This window comes from Gobius niger (genome assembly GCF_951799975.1).
Source record: "Gobius niger genome assembly, chromosome: 17".
NCBI lineage: Eukaryota > Metazoa > Chordata > Actinopteri > Gobiiformes > Gobiidae > Gobius > Gobius niger.
The window spans coordinates 17,183,769-17,204,010 of NC_136868.1; the positions used below are offsets into that span (position 1 = coordinate 17,183,769).

At 42.4% G+C, this 20,242-nt stretch overlaps 1 protein-coding gene across 1 annotated transcript in view; it reads left to right on the forward strand.

Annotated features, from left to right (window-relative positions):
• Positions 1-20,242, forward strand: part of sema6bb (sema domain, transmembrane domain (TM), and cytoplasmic domain, (semaphorin) 6Bb) — a 178,629-nt gene that overhangs the window by 124,036 nt on the left and 34,351 nt on the right. The window contains exons 12-16 of the mRNA XM_079574459.1: positions 287-418; positions 977-1,126; positions 3,372-3,551; positions 6,982-7,122; positions 9,664-9,741. Coding sequence (XP_079430585.1) covers positions 287-418; positions 977-1,126; positions 3,372-3,551; positions 6,982-7,122; positions 9,664-9,741 — 681 coding nt within the window. The remainder of the gene's footprint in view (positions 1-286; positions 419-976; positions 1,127-3,371; positions 3,552-6,981; positions 7,123-9,663; positions 9,742-20,242) is intronic.

The following is a 20,242-nucleotide window of genomic DNA, read 5'->3' on the forward strand; positions in this document are numbered from 1 at the left end:
AACGCGGAATAGCACAAAATCCAATTCGCCATCTTTGTTTGGCGCCAGCCTCTTTTGTCTGGTTCACAATTCTTTTTTTTCCTTTTTTTCTATACTTGTTCAAACCTTCCCATATTACAGCCTATTCTGAAGCTCTACCTTATCTTTGCTTTTGCGGCTTCATTCTGTGTCCCCGGAGATTGCAGCCTCCTTGACACGCCGACTGACAGTACATCTGGGCAGTTCAAAGTGTTAAATCAATTGTAAGAGTCCGTGTTGACCCTCCATTGTCCACATGTTTTTGCAGTATCCCGGGATCGGCGGTGTGTGCGTTTGACATGGAGCAGCTGGCGCAAGTATTCGAGGGACGCTTTAAGGAACAGAAGTCGCCTGAGTCCATTTGGACGCCTGTTCCAGATGAGCTGATCCCCAAGCCCAGGTGAATACAGATGTGATGGATTTATTAGACCTTGTGTTGACAGTGATTCCCCATGGGTTCCCGAAGTCTCAAAGTGTACACAGAGCTTCTGTTGAATTAAAATGATGAAATATTCTTTATTTACCATTGAAATAATAGAAATACCTTTTGTTAGCTTTGTGACCATGTCTGTGAAAGGCGCTATACAGATAAAGCTCTTATTATTATTATTATTCCTAAAAAACTGTAGTTGAAAAGAATATTTCCTACAAAGCAGGGGATTGTGTCGTCAAAACACACAATAATTTTGTACGTGATACATTTCAAATATGCATATTATAGTTGAGTTCCATTAAATATAGGCTAACCTCACATAACACGCACACCTCCATTATGGGCATATTCTGAATGGTTCTGCCATTGAACCGAAGCAATATGTTCAAAGGTGCCTCTCGACCTGTCTAGACTGCTTAAAGACGGATCAGTGCCTCTGAATAAGCGTATATGAGGAGCGCCGACCTGTCCGTCTATCCTCTGCTGATATGAGCGCTGATAACGAATGTGCTGTGCGTCCCTCAGGCCCGGTGGATGTGCCGTGCAGGGATCAAGGTTCAATTCGTCCAATTCCTTTCCTGATGAGATGCTTAACTTTGTCAAGACACACCCACTGATGGATGAGGCCGTGCCGTCGCTGGGACGGAGGCCTTGGATAGTGCGCACCATGGTCAGGTGGGACTCTACACACACTGCATGATCAAGTTTGCCGAGTGTGGGCTACAGGACTGGTGGCATTTGAATTTGAAGGGAATAAGATGAGTGCAGTTCCCAATGTTTATTCTTATGGTGTAACATAGTGAAAACATGTAACAATACAATGCAGAAATGTGTTTGTCTTTTATGTCAGATTAGCGATTACAAGGAAAGGAGCAGGAGCTTTGACATTTCAACCATGAACTGCTAAACAAAAAAAATGAGTCAAAACATGTTTGTAGAAGAATAAACTATAGGGTCGGTAGCTGTTATACTTAAAGCAGAACTAAGTAGATCTCTGGGGGTAATACAAGTACAACTTCGATGCCTACGGGTCGGAGGCGCAATACACACTAATAGAATCACGAAGAAGAAGCTAACAAGCTAACGGGCAAAGCTAACTGCAGGCTAGCGCCGCTTAAACAGTATTCACAGCCAAGTTTGAGTGACCTCCATTGTGTAAATGAATGAACAATATCCCTCTCTCCCTTTGTGTTTTCTGTCAGCGTAGTATTTACTCTCACGGACAATTAATGAGCAAAATACCGCAACATGCTACGACACCTGCGGTGGCACTTATGGCCTCTAGGGACATGAGTTACTTAGTTCTGCTTTAAGCCCCAATAGAGCCAGATAATTTTCATATTCTAATAGACATTACTTGGACCATTTATTGCGCATTGAGTTGCCTTGTGTACGAAATGCGCGGTATAAATAAAGTTGCCTTGCCTTGCCTATAGGCATATTTTTAAAAAGGTCCTTAGGCCTTATAAAAAAGTAAATGAAAAGTCTTATTCAACCAGTTCTGGTTTCAAGCACCAAAGAGCTCCCTCAACATCAAAAAACTATTTAACCAGAACTTCCTGAGCACTCTGGACTTTTTCAGTGTCGCCCTTCAACGCAGAATGTTTATGCCAGAAGTGTCTTTAGTGGTTGCCATCTATCATAAATCAAAGCTATTCTCTTTATATCATCGGAAGTTAGTCTTGATTATGAGTTACATCGTCCCCACCCTTTTGTCAGCTTGATTAAAGCCTGCCGTCCCTTTCATAACACTACAAACACGGCAACAGAAAGGTGTGTGGCAAAGCTGTGGGCTCCTCGCTGAGTTTGCCCGGTCGAGTGGAAAAGTCGGCGGTAAGGCACGAGGCAGCTGCTGTAGCACATCAAATCCCACATATCTACTTCTCCGCCTCTGCGTCTCTCTCTCTTCAGAGCGTCCCATATGGAGTCCCTGGACCCAGCAGCCACCAGGGATTACAGCCCCAGACCTATGTGGAATATTAAACATACCGTGTGTAGATGAGCCCTTGCGAGCGCTCTGCCAAGACGACACCATTTATATGACTGATATTATTAATGACCCAACTGCTGGCATAATTAGTTTATTATGCAAATGTGATGAACAGCAGTTTCATCTGTATGGATTTCATTTCATCCAGCAGTGACTTAAGAGAACTGGTGTGTTGTGGTTTAAATTCAAGAGAGTCTTTGGCTCTTCAAATAGTGTTTTTTATAATGTACTTCATGATATATTCAAGGCTTTATACTTCCAAGCTTGGGATTTACGACTGGTTTTCTGCTCATTTTTGATGCACATTTTAGGTGTTTTGTTCATGTGTGGGGACTAGACTTGAGTAGCCCAGGCCATCCATGTGATCACGTGCCAACTGTTATAATTAAGCACAGACAAAGGCTTACAAGTGTACCAGAAAGATGAAATGCTTTTATACCATAACGTCTTAACCCCAACCTGAACTGAGCACAGTTTCCCCAAGCTTATTAGGGGGAAAAAAGCGTCAATATAGCAACGAAAACAAGGAAGAAAACGCAACAAAGAAGAAAAAACGAGCAACAAAAATGTGCCAGAAAAGCAACAGTAATACAGCATAAAAGTGACTGACGAAAACACCGAAAAACAACGAAAAGGCCACAAATAAGTGACAAAAAACGCGACATAGAAGCCATAACAGATTGACAAAAACGTGCCCGAAAATCAACAATAATACATAAAGACAAACAAGCATCACAAATTGTGTAGGCCTTAGCTTTCAAATGAGGCATTACGCTGTTGCTCTCCAGTTGAGAAGCTTTTAGATTTGGGTTGAGCCGAACAGGAAATACAATGATGAACAGCTCCCAAAAGTCAGTGTAGTATCAGCCCTGTAAGGTACTTTACTCATGGGTGCTCTGAATGATGCTATGTCTATGCTTTATTCTCTAGGTATCAACTGAATAAGATCGTGGTGGACACCGAGGCGGGCCCGCACAGAAACAGGACTGTCCTGTTCCTGGGATCCAGCCGCGGGACCATCCTTAAGTTCCTCATTATGCCCAATCAGGACAACACTGTCACCAGCAGCAGCGTGTTCTTGGAGGAGCTGGAAGGATTCAACCCAGAGAAGTAAGGGAAAGTAAACATGCCCGCGTGCTTTTGAAAGAATAATATGAGGAAAGCTTGAGTAATGACCCGGGATGACAGCGAAGGGTTAAGGTGCACCCGCTGAAGGGCTGTGGTGTGATAAAGCTGAAAAAATAGACACACAAAAAAAAAAGGATGCCTTGTCCTAGATACATGACGTGCCTTGAATAATGCAGAAAGTGTAACCGATTCCAGCAGAGGCACATAATAATTGTATAGGGGCTGCAAATATGTGAGCCCCATGCAGTGAATACAAATAGGACACCAGTGCTGAAGAAGAACGGCATTACAGCCTAATATCCACTATCAGCATAATCTGTACAACTCCTAATGAGGATGACACATTATGCAGCAAGAAAAAGACACGAGTAAAATGAAATGAAGATACAGTCACGTTATCTTCAATCTGTCCAAAATTGCAGTGTGGGCTGAAAGACTGACCTTTAATGGAGACGGACAGAGTCACCCTCCAGATCTAGATCTCGAGAGCAGATTGCAATAGACGGCACGACGTGTCCCTCGCAAATTAGGGCTTTGAGCGACTTCTCTGTAGCTTGTTCAATGCCAGTGAACACAGGGAAGACGATACCAGATTATGTTCACTGTGGAGTTGTATATTTTTTAATATGCTGTGCTAAGTGACGCGTCTGAAGACCAATAATTTGTTTTTTTTTTACGGCTGCATTTAAAGTGCAAAACAGAAATATGCTGCGCCAAATTCAACTTGGCAGGTTCCACTCGTTCCTCTCACTCGTGAAACCATAGAATTCAGGGCATCCAACAGTAGGAGCAATACATAAACAGCATTCAATTCACTTTTTATTTGTAATATTCCATCAAAAGAACAGCAGAAGACCTGGATAATTGGGTCCAAGATAGAGGCCTACAATGTCCTAAAAAGGAAAATTCCACATTGCAAACCTAAACCTTTTCATTTATACACACACGGCATCAGCTTGTGTTCGGTTGTGTCTCTGCTCTTCCCAACTCACTTGGAAAACTTTTGTTTATGTTATAAGTTTATTAAACGCTATAACTGCCAAAACATCAAACTTAAAGCATTTGTCTGTATGAATCGATACAGAATCACAGCTATGAGTTTAAAAATGATGTGAAGTACAAGCATTCGATAAATGGTGGGCACTAGTATTGTATTGCTAATGTTTACTTACAGTCACAATTTAAACGTGCCTGCATATTCTTCACGTTGTCGTTGTAAAATTTGTGTTGGGCATCGTAAAATATGAACTTCTCCATCAACTTTTCATCGTCCATCACAAACACAAGGCTGTGTTGTGAACTTCGACAAATCAACATAAAACTTATATTGACTGGTTGTTGGATGTTTGCTTTTACGTTTTCCCGTCTAAAATTCCGTACTTTGCCGCGTATACGCATCCAAATTAGAACTCCATTCTAATTTAGGTGCAGCCTCGCGTCAATACGATACATACATATACAATAGCATATGCAGTGCTAGTGTAAATATCATGATAGGTTTAAATGGAAAAAAGTTGCGTGTGTGTATGATGCGCTGTAATTCCTCTGGTGTAAATTCAGCATCCGTGTCACCTTACATGGGGCCATCTTCGTTTTTGAATCCAAATTTGACCCTTTATAACAACAGCAAAATGTCATCTTTATTTGACAAAACAAGGTGGGCGAAATTGACTTTATTGAAGTTCACAGGAGAACGTGCCTTTCATGCCAAACTTTTTACTTTTACACAAGAAGGGATGCTGTAGCTTAAAGTACTCCTCGCGGTCCGTTCTCCCTGCAGTCGCAATGGGGTGAGGGCGGCTTTAATGGTCTTTATTGTGGAAAAATATATCAAAATCAAGCATTTAGTTCATCAAACTAGAGGCAGGACGAGTAGATTGGGTTTGTTCTTAAGCACATAAAGCCTGATCTTCTTTAAATTCAGCGCTTCACAATGACAGCATTAAAATTACTTCTCAATCCACTGTCGAAATCAAACAGAAACGCTTGCCCTCTCAGGTATTTGTCAAAAATGAAGCTGCAGCTGCGAAACAAGCTCACCAATTTGTGATTTCGCCGATTCCCCTCGACAGAATGAGCAATAGTGATGCCGGGTGAATTGAGGGGATGTGTGATGAATGGCCATCCGGAGCGGAGCCAGCGTCAGAGGGGTAATGTGCTGTGTGCCGGGTGCGCACCAGGTGGTCAAAGACAGTCCAGCTCACAGCGGGCGCCCGGGCTAATCAGGAGATGGGCCACATGAGGTCCTTTTGTGCTGCTGGTCCGACCCCCACATAACGGCCTCACCTCACAGAGAGACCCAGAGGTGCCCAGTGGTACACCTCAGGGTACGTCTCTCTGCGGTAATCATCCAGAGGTCAGCGCTGATGGGAATCTCGGCATTGACTGATCAAACATGGCAGAGAAATAAAGCTGGCACTGTCTCAGGCCCTAAGTGAAACACAATTGTGAGCTTTAATCTGGAAACTATAGCTAATAGGATTTTGGACACTTTTTGTACGGAGCTGATGGAGTTGTTGGGTGGCTCTTTACTTTAATTTATTTCATATATGTCATATATGTTTGTCTTCTGTAACGTTGCACTGGTTTTACTGAATCATGAAGTACTTACAATATTCTTAATCTTAAATTGAACTGGGAGTAATGTATTCATGTTTTTGATTTTGAAATACCGTTAGTCATTTTGCTGTCAGGCTCTATTTTGCTTACTACATTACAAGAAATCTTATTTTTGTACCTCTTCAGTTTCTCCCGCTCCACATGTGGCACTGTCCATAGAGGAGACTCACTGTGGCCTCAGTGAAATGACAGACTCCTCTTAACGATGGTGGCCCTGCTGTGCTGTCATTACCATCAGATCCTCAAGTCCATGTATGCATAACAAGGCATAAATCTGCTCTGAGCGGCAGGTCCGCACTATTGTGCCTCTGAGTGCCAATTAGAAGTGATTCAGCTCCCAGTCCTCCTTTTTGATGGCACGCCAAGCCCTCCAACCTCTCCAATCAGTACACTAGTGTGTATTGTACCACATGTGGTACAGGGTGAGAGTGTGATTTCACTGGTTCTGATATTAAGGCCTGAGAATACACAGAACAAGGTAATGTGAAAAACAGTCTGTCTCGATGGCATTGCAGTCAATTAGATGCCATAAGCGAGAAGTGAACATTTTTGTCAGTGTGTTAGGAGGAGGGTGAATATTTAATTGGAAAGGGCCAGTCACGGCATCACTTAAACGCTCCTGGAATGATCAGTAGTATTTAACATAAGTGGTCTAAGACAAAAACAAGCAAAGCAGATCATGTGTCTAACAATCTAGAGCAGCTCAAATGGTTATACAGAAAAGGTTGTACATAAAACATAAGATAGCATTTTGGATACTTGAAGATGTTCAACACTTCTTGTCTCCGTGTAGGTGTGCGGAGGACTCTCCTGCGGCCCGGCAGCTGTTGTCTCTCACTCTGGACAGAGCCAGCCACACTCTGCTGCTGGCCTTCCCCTCCTGTGTGGTCCGGGTTCCAGTGGCGCGCTGCCAGCTCCACTCCCGCTGCATGAGGTGAGCCTGCAGTTACAACTGCATTATGGGCATAATCATAAGTGAGATGACCAGTCACAGCCATCTGGTGCCTTAGCCTCTTTTAGGAAGACAGAGTGAACATCTGCCGTGGGACAAGAGCTGCTGAGCTTTGGCCAAACAGAATCTTCTCCAACAATAAAACAACACAAAACATTACAGAGACTGTGGCCTTGATCAAGGTGGCAGGAACTGTGCGACAAAGCACCAAATTATAAAGCAATTATGAATCTTTATCAATGTATCAACAAACTAGAATGAAAGGACGATTTTATCCATTACGTAAACTTGAACGCTGTCATTGGTTTCTTCATGCTGTCCAAATGTTAAAACTGAACCAGCAATGAAACAAATATTACATGGGAGTGAAATGATGGTTCTCTTCAAACTATCTACTAAATGTCTCTGTTTAGGGTGAATTGAAATAAAAGCTTAAATGTAATCATTTTGGATTATGTGATAATCCACCATTCACTAAATTAAAATTGCATTGCAAATTACACGTAAACTCCTGCTACATTGCACTGTATGTAGCCTAGATTGTTTGTTTTTTCCATTCCATTTTACACTATTTTATATGTAGAGACTAGTTTTATATAAGGCTAAAAAGTCAGAGTGAACATATTTTTTTAGGGGGAACGTAATTGTATTAATGTGCACCAATTTTGGGATGTCATTGTGTTCCCATTGCTGAAACATTGTAATTTCCCCAAATATGTTAATTAAGCTTAAGGACATACACACTTTGTGCACCACTGAGTTCTGCGCCTTTTAGCATTACCGCACATTCTCAGATAACTGTACAAGGCGTGTGCACTGATCCTGCTGGCCCATTCAAGTGAGTAATTCACAGTGCATTAACAAGTACGTTTAACCAATGCCTTTATGCCAGCGGATAAGTTTATTATTTAAAGCCTTATATCTTGTAGTGTTGTATAGTCAAAAGCCTTAGGTGAAATGCTTGATATCACCTTCATTTTGTTACTTTTATCCATCCAGAAGGCATTGGCCGCAGGCAATCAGATACTTTAGAAATGGCTACATTTTCTCACACAAGTGTATATTGTTGTAGAAATTGATTTGTCCTCGGTGATTGTAACTTTGTGAACTGATAGTGATTGCAGTAATTCTAATGGTGAAAGCAGTTACACAAGGCACATAGGAGTTAGTAGTTATTGGAACAGCAGCTATAGTTATCAAGCTCTGTTGTTGTGTTCTTAAGACAGATGTGTGTGAGTGGGGCCCGTTGGTGCAGATAAGCTTCTTCACTTTCATCAGTCTACCTCCAGGGCAGCTGTGGCTACTATAGTTATGCAACACCAAAGATAGAGGGAATCAATAAAGAATACAGTGTTATGCTTTGAGGAACTTGTCAACCCAATACAAATGTAAGCCTTTATAAATATTATTTCCAGTTCTTCCACTTGTGGTTCTGTGCGGTAATCATTTCGAATGTACAGTCTGTTCACATGACGCCTGCATTTTCATAACATGATAATTAAGAATTTATGTTTTGAAGTATTGGCCTGTGCGTGTGATTGGACACACATTGACCCTGTCTGATCCCATGCCCATGCAAATCATTCAACTTAAGCGTCATTTATTTATGAAAAGGCTCACAGACTTGCTTTTCTCTGAGAATTATCGATCAACAGCTGCTTCTAGAGCCAGATCATTGTGCATTACATTCAGTGTATCGTTTGCTTATAAAGCTGAGTCTTCATTACATCATTACTGTTTGGCACTGAGATTGTTAAATACTGCACCTTTGCCTAGATTTGTGCGTGGGCCAACATTGGGGGTCACTGATCCTTCCACTTGCCAATATAATACTGAATAATGAGCCCTTGCACACAGTGTTCAAAAATCTTAATTAAAAGCACAAAGAGTGGGATTTGTTTGGTCAACGGTTCAACAGCTTAATCATTTATAAACATCATGCATATTTTATATTTATTACAAGCAAATCAATATGAATGGAGAAGTATGTCAGCAACGTAAGCTTAAAAGTTTTCCACTTCAGCCATATTTACTCTTAATCTTTAATATATGTTTTAATTAAAGCCGAACATCCGAAGTTACAGTATATATAGTGAATTTCTCCATTGTGACAACAAAGTCTTATCTTATCCTATCTTTCTTAAACTGTCCACACAGTAATACCAATCCTCCTTCTAGTGCTGCCGCTAGACACAATGTTATTTTTGCAGTGGCTTGTCAAAATAAAGCATTTGGAAGAGAACCTAATGTGTTTGAACCACAAGCCTGGCTGCTTGTAAAAGCAAAGCAATGATATCTCCATGGAGACGAACTAGTGGTGTCCCGCTCCCATGCCTTGGTTGTGTTTTTGTTATATATTTTCATCCATTAAAACACCCACAATTAAATAAATGCTTGTATTTTGAATGTTGTAAAACAACATAAGTTAATATAATATAAGTTTTCTGATGCTTTGTTATTATTATTTTGGCACAGAAATCCTTGTCAGAAATATACTCTATGATTTTGTGTGTTTGTGTGCAGAAGCTGTATAGCCTCCAGAGATCCTTACTGCGGCTGGACCAAAGGGAGCACCTGTTCCTTCCTCCGTCCTGGTACCAGGTATGACCTTCCTCCCCCCCCCCCCCCCCCCCCCTTTGTACATAGTCCTGCATCACCATGACAACCTGACACGTGTCCGATTGCCGTCACGCTCCATCTGCTGTTTGTCTGTTTGCCACTCTCATCTCTGTTTTCTCTGTCTGTACTTATCGACCAGACGTCTTTGATCAAATCTTACACTGCAGTTCGTTGTCCACTTGCATCCTCTCCTCCCAAGGTTACCTGCACCTGTGATGGGGACGTCCCATACAATATTAATGGCCTGTGGAAGTCCTTGTATGTGTCTGGAAGTGTTAGCACCACTGTCTAACATCTGTGCCCTCTAAGTAGCCTGTCACACTGTCGGCCCGGGGCACACTTATTGATTCAAGATGTCCGCCGCCTCTGCTGCAGTTTAAACAAGCCTGTGTTCTTTCACTTAAGCTCCTATCAAGTGCTGCCACATGACACTGTGTTCATGGCTGTGGGTGGCTGACTTTGGCAATGTCGACTTGTTTCGATGCTAGGAATGGAACGATGCGAGTGGGGAGTGTAAATATAATAGGAATGTAGTGCAAACCATTGAAATTATCAAAAACAATGGCAAGAATAGGAATAATATGTCATCTGCGTGGCGTGTGCTGTCTTATTGGGTGCCAGAGTTGTAAAGAGACTCTAGATAAGGGTTTTTTAAACACACCAAGTGCCGAATTCAATACTTAAAATAATATTGTCTAAAAGAGACATACATCTAACTAATCTAACTAACATAACTAATGTCTTAAAGGGATATTTCAGGATTTTTGACATAGGGCCTCATTTCCTAGTTATCCAGAGTGTTGTTGATTTCTGGAGATTTTTTTTTTTTTTAATGAATGCAGTCCTTATATTTGAAGAGTTTAGTGGTGCTAGGATAGTGATAGGCTAGCGCATGATTATAGTAACTAGTAGCCTGCATTAAAAACCTCTTCAAAGTCATCGGGTAGTCCTCCAAACATTGCCTTATCTGATATGTAGAAAGCTCCTTTGTGAATTCCACGTGTAGTAATGCCGGCCGCAGGTACAACAAACTACTGTAGATCCGGTAACCGAGCAGATCACTCCGCCGCTGCGTAGCTTACAACCAGGAGGCTGATGCTGCTCAAATATAAGTTCTTTTAAATGTCAAATGGTTATATTTGAAAAATTATTCAGTCAACACAGACATTTATATGTGTAGTCTGGTGTTATAAGTGATTTGCCTCAGGTGCACTGTGCTTGGGTCAGACTATTTTAATGCAGGCTACTAGTTACCATAGACATGCACTAGCACTAGCCTAACAACACTAAACTCTTCAAATATAAGGAGGGAAAAAAAAAAGAAATATCTGAAATATCCCTTTAACTGGGTGTACATCCATTACTAAACCATACCTAACTTAAATGCTTTACGTAAATCAAACATAGAATGGTCTCTTTTTAAAACGAAAAGTCTAATATTTCAGATGACCCTGAGTACCAACTGAAGATGCCAAATACCACCAAGATCAGGATGACCTTTATAGCCCCACATCTTGTGCTATTCACCCACGCTGCGTTACACTGCTCAGTTACTCCTGTCCATTCTTGTTGAACCCTCGAGCTCTCCTGCGCCACCTCCTCCCCTCTCTGACCACCCGCACGCCGCCAAATCAAATCCCTCTTTACTCAGACCTGCTTATTGAATTAGGCCCTTCACAAACACAGGTGTAGAGGCAGCAGAACAGACAACAGCGCCTTAAAGACCACCTCAGGGTGCTCGCTTTATACTGTTAAAGGCCTCTGTGTGGCTCTTGATTCGATTTACCAAGGGCGGTCAACTCGCCAATCGATTCTGCATTGAGTTACGGTGGATTTCCTCTTTGTGCAATAATGCAGCTTCTCTCTGCTATGAGGAGATCACGACTGTTGGAAGATTATGAAATTACTGTCTAATTCTGGCGCAGGGAGGGGATATTTCTGATCAAAGTCATATGAAACGGGGGAGCACTTTACAGCCCAGTTATTGGTGATGGGATGGGAATAGCATAGTAAGTGCAACAACATGAAAAGAAGATATATGCTTTTTCCCTTACCATTTCTGTGTATGAAGACTTTACATTACCTGGAGTATTTTCTTTGACAATAATATGGAAATGCTGCCAAATGCATTGTCCCTTGTTATTGCTGTTTCCAATGCACCGTGTACTGTGCAGGAAAGTGCAGCTTGAAAATGATATTGTGTTTTAAGTTGAAATCAATCAGCAGAAGAGGGTGTCTTTTTTCAATTATGATTAACCTCTTAACTCCCGCCTACACAAGCACATGTTTTCCAGTCATTATCCAGGTATCCAGGCCCGAATCTAAAAGCTTCCTGCTAGCAACGAAAATGAGACGTAAATGAGTTACAAAAACACAGCAACAACGTGACAAAAAAAAGCATCAAATAAGTGACAAGAAATTAGAAAAATGCAACAAAAAGACTGCAAAAACGTAACAAGAACGCAACCAAAACGAGATAAAAAAAAAGGGGAGATGGAAACACAAGGAAAAATCTTAGATCAGTTGTGTAGTTCTTAGTTTTTTTTAAATGAGGCGTTACACTGGACTGTAGGCTGTGAGAAGTTTTTAGATTTGGGTAAAGCCGAACTGGAGAAAATGCGCTCCATTAATGTGGGGGTTAAGATGTTAATTCTCTATCGACACCTGATGATATTAAAACGTTACTGCAGCCACATCTGCCCGGCTTATACTCTCAAAATCGTTATGTAAAGTAACTAGGAAAGCAGGTAGCGTTATTAGCGATATCGTCCGTGCATTTCAAACTGGAATCGAAACAGTGAGCTGCATTTTCAGAAAGATGACATCATTGGTCAGTTTGTTGAATTCATTTTTCATTGGCGGGATTCTCCCTGATGATGAAGAACTGCTTAAGAAGAGGATGATTGATTGCATTCTTTGGCTTGATTACTTTCATTAGTGCAGCCAGCGCAACATTTTTACTCAAACCATATGCGTTCCTAAAAACATATGGTGTGTATCTCTTTATCTTTTATTGTGGAGGTTTTTTTTTTAATGTTACCTGGAAGAGAAAGAGCTGTAAAAACCAAAGTACACAGACTCACGCAGCCTGAAGAGTTATTGCACACGGTCCACAGTCCATGAAAAGAATGGGGCTTAATACGTAACATTATTCTATATTAACATGACAAGTGGAGCAGGTTCACTGCACAGTCACCCTCATTTATCAGCTTTTTGCACATATTGAAAACATAAATATCGGGCACCACACACAGCTCTCTGGCTAATTTCAAAAACGTTTATTTGGAAGACGATTAAGAGTTTGCTCTACTGTAGCTTAAAATGTTACCTGGTTACTATGCTTCATATCGCGCAGTACAGTGATTAGTTATTCCAATCAAGGTTTGATTAATTGGCTTGGTTTGTTCGAGTAATAAATTAGCCAGCGTCTTCATAAATATGCATGTAAAATATCCTCCCGCAGTATGTCTTAATTAACTATTCATGTCACAATAGCTCATAAATTAACCCAATCTCCCTCTGTGTCACCTTTCTGACTGAGTGGCCACTGTCCAGGGTGAACCCTATTTGAACCCTATTGTTAACCCTCTCTCATGCCCCACTGGGGAAATGCTAATGTTATGAATGACTCCCAATTAGCAATAAAAAACAAGCTAAGTTTGCAACATCATGACAAGAAGAAGAGCAATATTTTGTAGCCTAACCTTGCATGATTTCACTGTGGAATGAGATTTCCATGGCATGTTTGTGAACCTCTGAACATCCTCCTGAACCGACCACATTTTCTCCAGTTTGGCTTTACCCAAATCTAAAAGCTTCTTGATAAAAGTGTCAAAAACGAGGAGAAAACGAGGATGAAAAAACGCCCCACAAAAGCGTAAAAAAACACAAAAGAGCAAGTGACAAAAGAGCAACAAAAATGTGACAAAATGCAAAAAAGCGATGAAAAGGTGACAAAAAAGTGACAAAAACCCAACAATAGAGTTCGGGAAATTTCACAGTTACCATGGAGATCCGCCATCTTTGCAGCTGTTAGCATACATTTCCATTAACATTAGCTAGAAACAGTATAAAAAGTGGAGAAAATAACCGTGGAACAGCTCTGTTAGCTGCTGAGTTACTGCTGGTAAATACATCTTATACTGAACCACCTTGAACCGCCACCTTTACGTGGTGGAGGGGTTTGAGCACCCGAATGATCCTGGGAGCTCTGTTGTCGGGGGCTTCGTGCCCCTGGTAGGGTCTCTCATGGCAAACAGATCCTAGGTGACGGGTCAGACAAAGAGCGGTTCAGAAGCCCCTTATGAGAGACCAACAGGCCCGGTCAGAACAATGAGGCCGCCCTTCCGTGGATCCACCAACTGCAGAAGGAGCCATAAGGGGCTGGTGCAATGTGGATGGATGGATGGATGGATGGATGGATGGATGGATGGATGGATGGATGGATGGATGGATGGATGGATGGATGGACACTGTGGTGCCCAAGTGTTTTAATGTGAACAATAACAGTATTTTAACTTTAAAAACCTCCATTAGTTTATAATTGCTGCTAATCCCATAATGCTGAACTCTATTCACCTTATTCCGGAAGTTCGCTTGAGGCGCCGCCAGGAATTATGCCCGCCCCTTTTCTCCTATCAGTTAACATAAGACTGGTGAAGTTCAAAGCAAAGAGACAAAGCAAAAGGGCAATAAAAGAGCGACAAAAACAAGGCAAAAAAGCAATGAAAAATGTGATGAGAAAAAAAAGTCCAAAAAGTGACGACAACACAGCAACAATGCGAGGAAAAAGACCAGTTTTGTAGCTTTCAAACGAGGTGTTACACTGGCCTATAGCCTGCAAGCTCCAGTCAAGTAACTTTAAGATTTGGATAAAGCTGAACTGGGAAAAATGCACTCGGTTAAGGCGGGGGGTAAGAGCGCAGAGATTAAGGGGATTTTTACAATTACATATGTTGCCGCGCGCCCTTTGCTTAATGCGTTATGTTTGTTTTGTTTTTAATGTGGCTTATTGCTTCCCATATGTTTAAGCATTCACCATTGCACTTTTATGCATTCACAATTACTCTCCTAACTTTACCATCTGTGCCAAAGCGCCATAAGGCAAACCCCACCACTTCCTCAGCCTCCGTCGCTGCACATTCCACACATTTGGCTGCACTTTGACTCTCGCGTCCCATTTCCGCTCATGTGGCCTTTCGTCGTTGAGCTTTTCCATGTCCGTTTTCTCACACTCTCTGTCGCCCTGTCTGTAAAGCCCCGGCTCTTGTTCCCCAGATCCAAACCATTATTACCAGGCCTGTGTTGTTCTATAGCGACACACACCTGGCTCGTGCGCTGCTCCGGTCTCTGCACCCTCGCACTTCATCACGCCGCATTGTGGAGCGCACTCCCCTGGACCCCGAATAGGAAATGAGTTTTAAAGTAGAACCATAAATAAGCCCAAAAATATTTAGAGCTGCGAGGCGAATGGTGCAGTTTATTTGTTTCTACGGAGGAGACATTTTTCACAATACAATAATGAACTTGGCGATATCACACAGCTTCCCCTGCAACCATTTTTCTCATAAGAATTTTATTTACTCCAGCAACACGTACAAGTACGCTGACCTATAAGCTGTTTACTGCATTGATCTTATCCGCTGACCTTGCAGGCATTGTGTCTACTTTAAGTGTTAATGATTATAGTTATTACTCATCCCATGGGAAGATTTGGAAAAACTATGTACTGTGCATATAATATACTGTACTTAGATTTAGTGTAAATATAAAAAAGTACCCTTGGCACAAATCTGAATGAAAAAAAGCGTACTTGTACTATAATCAAAACTCCAAAGTCAGTCCTGGGGGCTTGTATTTTGTATTTGTATTTACATTATTAACAGAAGTAGTAGATGTGATTGTGATCGTAATAGTTATAAGTAGTTGTATTAGCAGGTTACTTCACAATGTGCCATGGCCGTATAGTATAATAATAATAATTAAAGCCGCAAGCGGCGTCGTGCGGCCCTCGCCCCTGGCATCCCCCCCCTTGCAATCGCCCCTGCTCGCTGTCGCCCCATGCGAGCCCCCCGATTGCTATGCTCTTTGTGAGCCCTTCTGATCGCTCTTGCCCCTGGCGACCTCCCCCCTTGCGAATGCCCACGCTCAGTGTCACCCAAACCTGCTTTAGCCTCTGTCTCACACCCAAACCACTGTCTTACAGCCTTTGTCACACACCGGCCTCACTCTTGTCCCAAGTAGCTTTGGTGCCGGCCCACTGTTGCCTCAGCCTGAAGGCCCCCTGTCCTCAGCCTGGGCTGCTGTTCCAGATATGAAGCTTGTAACACAAGTCTATGAGTAATGTAAGTCTATCAAAGATGACAAACGGATACAGGAGAATCAGAAAAAGACGTTGCATCAAACCTTTCATACTTGTTGTAGGAAGACACGTTTTACTGTAATGTGGAAGTAACCAGAGGGGTGTTTCAATGGAACACCTCTCTGCAATGGGCTGCACGAGTGAAGAGGGGGAAGGGAATACACAATTGTGTCACATTACTTGGTTCTCATTGTGTACTTTTATCAGGCTCAAAAATATGTGAATCATGTGAAAAAACAAAGAATTGGAAAATTGTCATGGCAGTGTTTGAACTGGCAACCTCCTATACCAGAGACCAGCACACTATCACTGAGCTATAACGACATACTATCATTGGCCTGATGTGGAATACTGTTCCCTAAAATAACGCTCCAAAATTAGGTCCCAGCACCTGAGGAGAGGTAATTTTTGGTCAATTTTCCCCCTCCATTTTCTTGATTGTTTTCGACATAGTCCCTGGTGTTGCCTCAATAGTTTCCCTACTATCCTGCCATGTCTTTAGTTATGCAAATTCTGTAAGCGTTCTTTCCACTTTTTTCATGAGGGTGGGACCATAGGTGCTGAATTATGTAATTTCCAGTAGGTGCCGAGGGGAAAAAAAAAATAGATAGAAATAGTAAAGGTCAGAATTGATCCAGCAGCCTCATGTGTATGAACCCAATGGTCTACCTATGACACTATACAAGCACAATTAAAATACCAGCTGAACAAAGGAATGTCTTATGAAACTCCCCGTGCATTAGAAATGTTAGGACAAGCTACCTCCTTCACCTAAGACGACCTTTTACCACTGAGATATAAGTCCATACAAACATGGGCCTGATGAGGGCAAGGCTTCTCTAAATTTCTGGAATTTAGAAAGTACCGAGTCCAAAAGGGGGAAAAAAAAAGGTGATGGCTGGGATCGATCCAACAACCTACCGTATAGGAACCCGGCACTCTACCAATGGAGCTTCACAAGCTTAGTGAATACTGCAGCCAATTTAAGATTAATGTTATGAAAGACTGCACTTGAGTATTTGCAGAAAACGGAAATTACAGCTTAAGCATTAATATATTTCATTCTTTTTAATTAGGGTAAATTCCTCTGACTGCCCAAAGATTTGATGAGAGGGTGCACCAGCCCAGCAGCACCCTCCATATAAAGAATATTTCGTTGAGAGCGAAATAGTACGAGGAACACACAGAGGGACGGACAGGAAACGGGTAAACTAAACTTCCTGTCACTATAAACTTTAGAAAAAGTTGATTTTGGAGGCAAAAACATGGAAATTGAAGCATCTTTCTATGACAGAGGGGTAGTATAAACATGTACGAGTCTAAAACTGTAGCCGTTGTGAATAAAGGAAGAAATTTGGAAAATTGACGAATTTCAGAGAAAAGTCTTACAGAGGCCACCATGCTGCCAGGCTAAGACCTCTGGCCATTTCCACGGAGGATGGGTGGGACCACTTAGAACCACGTAAAACCCACTTAAGGCCCAAAGGCGCGAGTGTGTGTCCAAGTTGGTGGAGGCTCTCCGTCACTGAATTATTTTTTTCAAATTTGCAGGTGGCGCTGTTGTGCCATTTTGCACGTCCCACATTGGACACTCACATTTTCGTAAATTTTTCACCAGACCGGATTTTTTGGTGATTTTTAATTGAGTTTTCGCGCACGTTCAGGGGGTGAAAATCCAGTTTTAAGAGGCGGAAAGAAAGAAAGAAAGATAGAAAGAAAGAAAGAAAAATAATCGTTTTTTGCCCAAAAAACCTAAGCCGTTGCCGTTACCACCACATGCTGTACACCGTTGGAAAGCTCTGGCTAAGGCGCACAAAAAAGTTGTGGGTCATTTTTTTCTGGCGTGTACGTGGAGCGCGCGGTTGGCCGCTGAAGCCCCTGGGAAGGCTTTTCTGCAAAAGCAAAAACAATATAGGCGTTTTTCCATTGTAGCTGTTTTTACACATTAGACATTTTCGGAAAGCTCTGGCCGAGTCCTATGCGTCTGTCGTGGTCGGAGGTGGCTGTCGTGTCCGTTGTGCACTCCGTACGGCATCGAAGCGCACCCTGGTGCCCCCCTGCGTTGCAGAAGCAATAGTCCCTATCGCCATGTATGGCGCTCGGGCCTAACAAGGGTTCCCGTTGCTCGAAATACCATATATTATACATTTTCGGAAAGCTCTGACCAAGGCGCATGCAACTGTCAGGGTCATGACTCTCTGGTACGTACCCAGTGAATGAGTGATGACATTAACATGCATTTTATAGGGGGCGCTGTTGGGTCCACTGCCACCAAACCTCATGTCATGTATGCGGGGGTGAAGGGGCAACATGTGTATGAGTTTTGGTAATAATCTGAGCTAGTTTGTGCGAACGGGGGCCATTATTGAGGTCTCAGAAATCGCCAAAATAAAGGTCAACTTTGGGGCTCCACTGGACGAAGACCGCAAAACGTAGCAAAATTCTTTGGATAACTTTTGATCCCCAACATGTGTAGATGAGTTAGAGGCGATCAGAAGCTCATTCGGACAAACGCCCACGGAGGAGTTCGTTCAAATGCGACATCAGCGTGGAGGCAATTTGACTTTTCCTCATTTTTCCACTCAAAATAGGGGACTTCCTGTTTGTCAGGGGGCGGGGTCATAATGATGTTTTTTGCTGGTCACGACCTGGACAATGTCTGTGCCCAAAGGCGCGAGTGTGTGTCCAAGTTGGTGGAGGCTCTCCTTCACTGAATTATTTTTTTCAAATTTGCAGGTGGCGCTGTTGTGCCATTTTGCACGTCCCACATTGGACACTCACATTTTCGTAAATTTTTCACCAGACCGGATTTTTTGGTGATTTTTAATTGAGTTTTCGCGCACGTTCAGGGGGTGAAAATCCAGTTTTAAGAGGCGGAAAGAAAGAAAGAAAGATAGAAAGAAAGAAAGAAAAATAATCGTTTTTTGCCCAAAAAACCTAAGCCGTTGCCGTTACCACCACATGCTGTACACCGTTGGAAAGCTCTGGCTAAGGCGCACAAAAAAGTTGTGGGTCATTTTTTTCTGGCGTGTACGTGGAGCGCGCGGTTGGCCGCTGAAGCCCCTGGGAAGGCTTTTCTGCAAAAGCAAAAACAATATAGGCGTTTTTCCATTGTAGCTGTTTTTACACATTAGACATTTTCGGAAAGCTCTGGCCGAGTCCTATGCGTCTGTCGTGGTCGGAGGTGGCTGTCGTGTCCGTTGTGCACTCCGTACGGCATCGAAGCGCACCCTGGTGCCCCCCTGCGTTGCAGAAGCAATAGTCCCTATCGCCATGTATGGCGCTCGGGCCTAATAATAATAATGCATCGGTTTTATATAGCGCTTTTCTAGACACTCAAAGACGCTTTACATTGCATTATTCATTCACTCCATACTTGGTGGTAGTAAGCTACTATTGTAGCCACAGCTGCCCTGGGGTAGACTGACGGAAGCATATTTGATATATATACGATTCCATTTATGTTGTGTCCTCTTTTGTTTTCTTTAAAGAGACTATGTCATGCTATTGTAGCCATACGAAAGTAAACTATAGGCATGTAGATGATATATTGTACCTCTACCACTATGGAGGACTCATTTTCGTGAAAAATATAAGACACTTGGATTCAGTTAACTCCGCCCTTCTCTCCGAGTTGATGCCGCCCATGCAACTTTAGCAGTAGTAGAAATGTAAATATCGCAGCAATAATAATACTGCTCTGGCCGCTCCATCGGGTATTTTCCTTGTAGGAATCCCGCTGGTTGAAAGTTAATCCACTCTTCTTTAGGAAGGTAGAATAAAGTCCTGCACCTCTGTTAGGTTTGAAAGGAGCCTCCTTCCTTCCTTCCTTCCTTCCTATCTTCCTTCCTTCCTTCCTTCCTTCCTTCCTTCCTTCCTTCCTTCCTTCCTTCCTTCCTTCCTTCCTTCCTTCCTTCCTTCCTTCCTTCCTTCCTTCCTTCCTTCCCACAGAAATAATGAAAAAGCTGTGAGGCAGTACATTACAAACAGTCAGGCACTTCCTGGTTACAAGCTGACGTCAGATTGGCACAATTGGCAGGATTTAGGAGGATTACACAGACATGTGTGAATGAAGCTAAAAATATGATGATAAGACACTAGCGTTACAACATGGTTAAAACC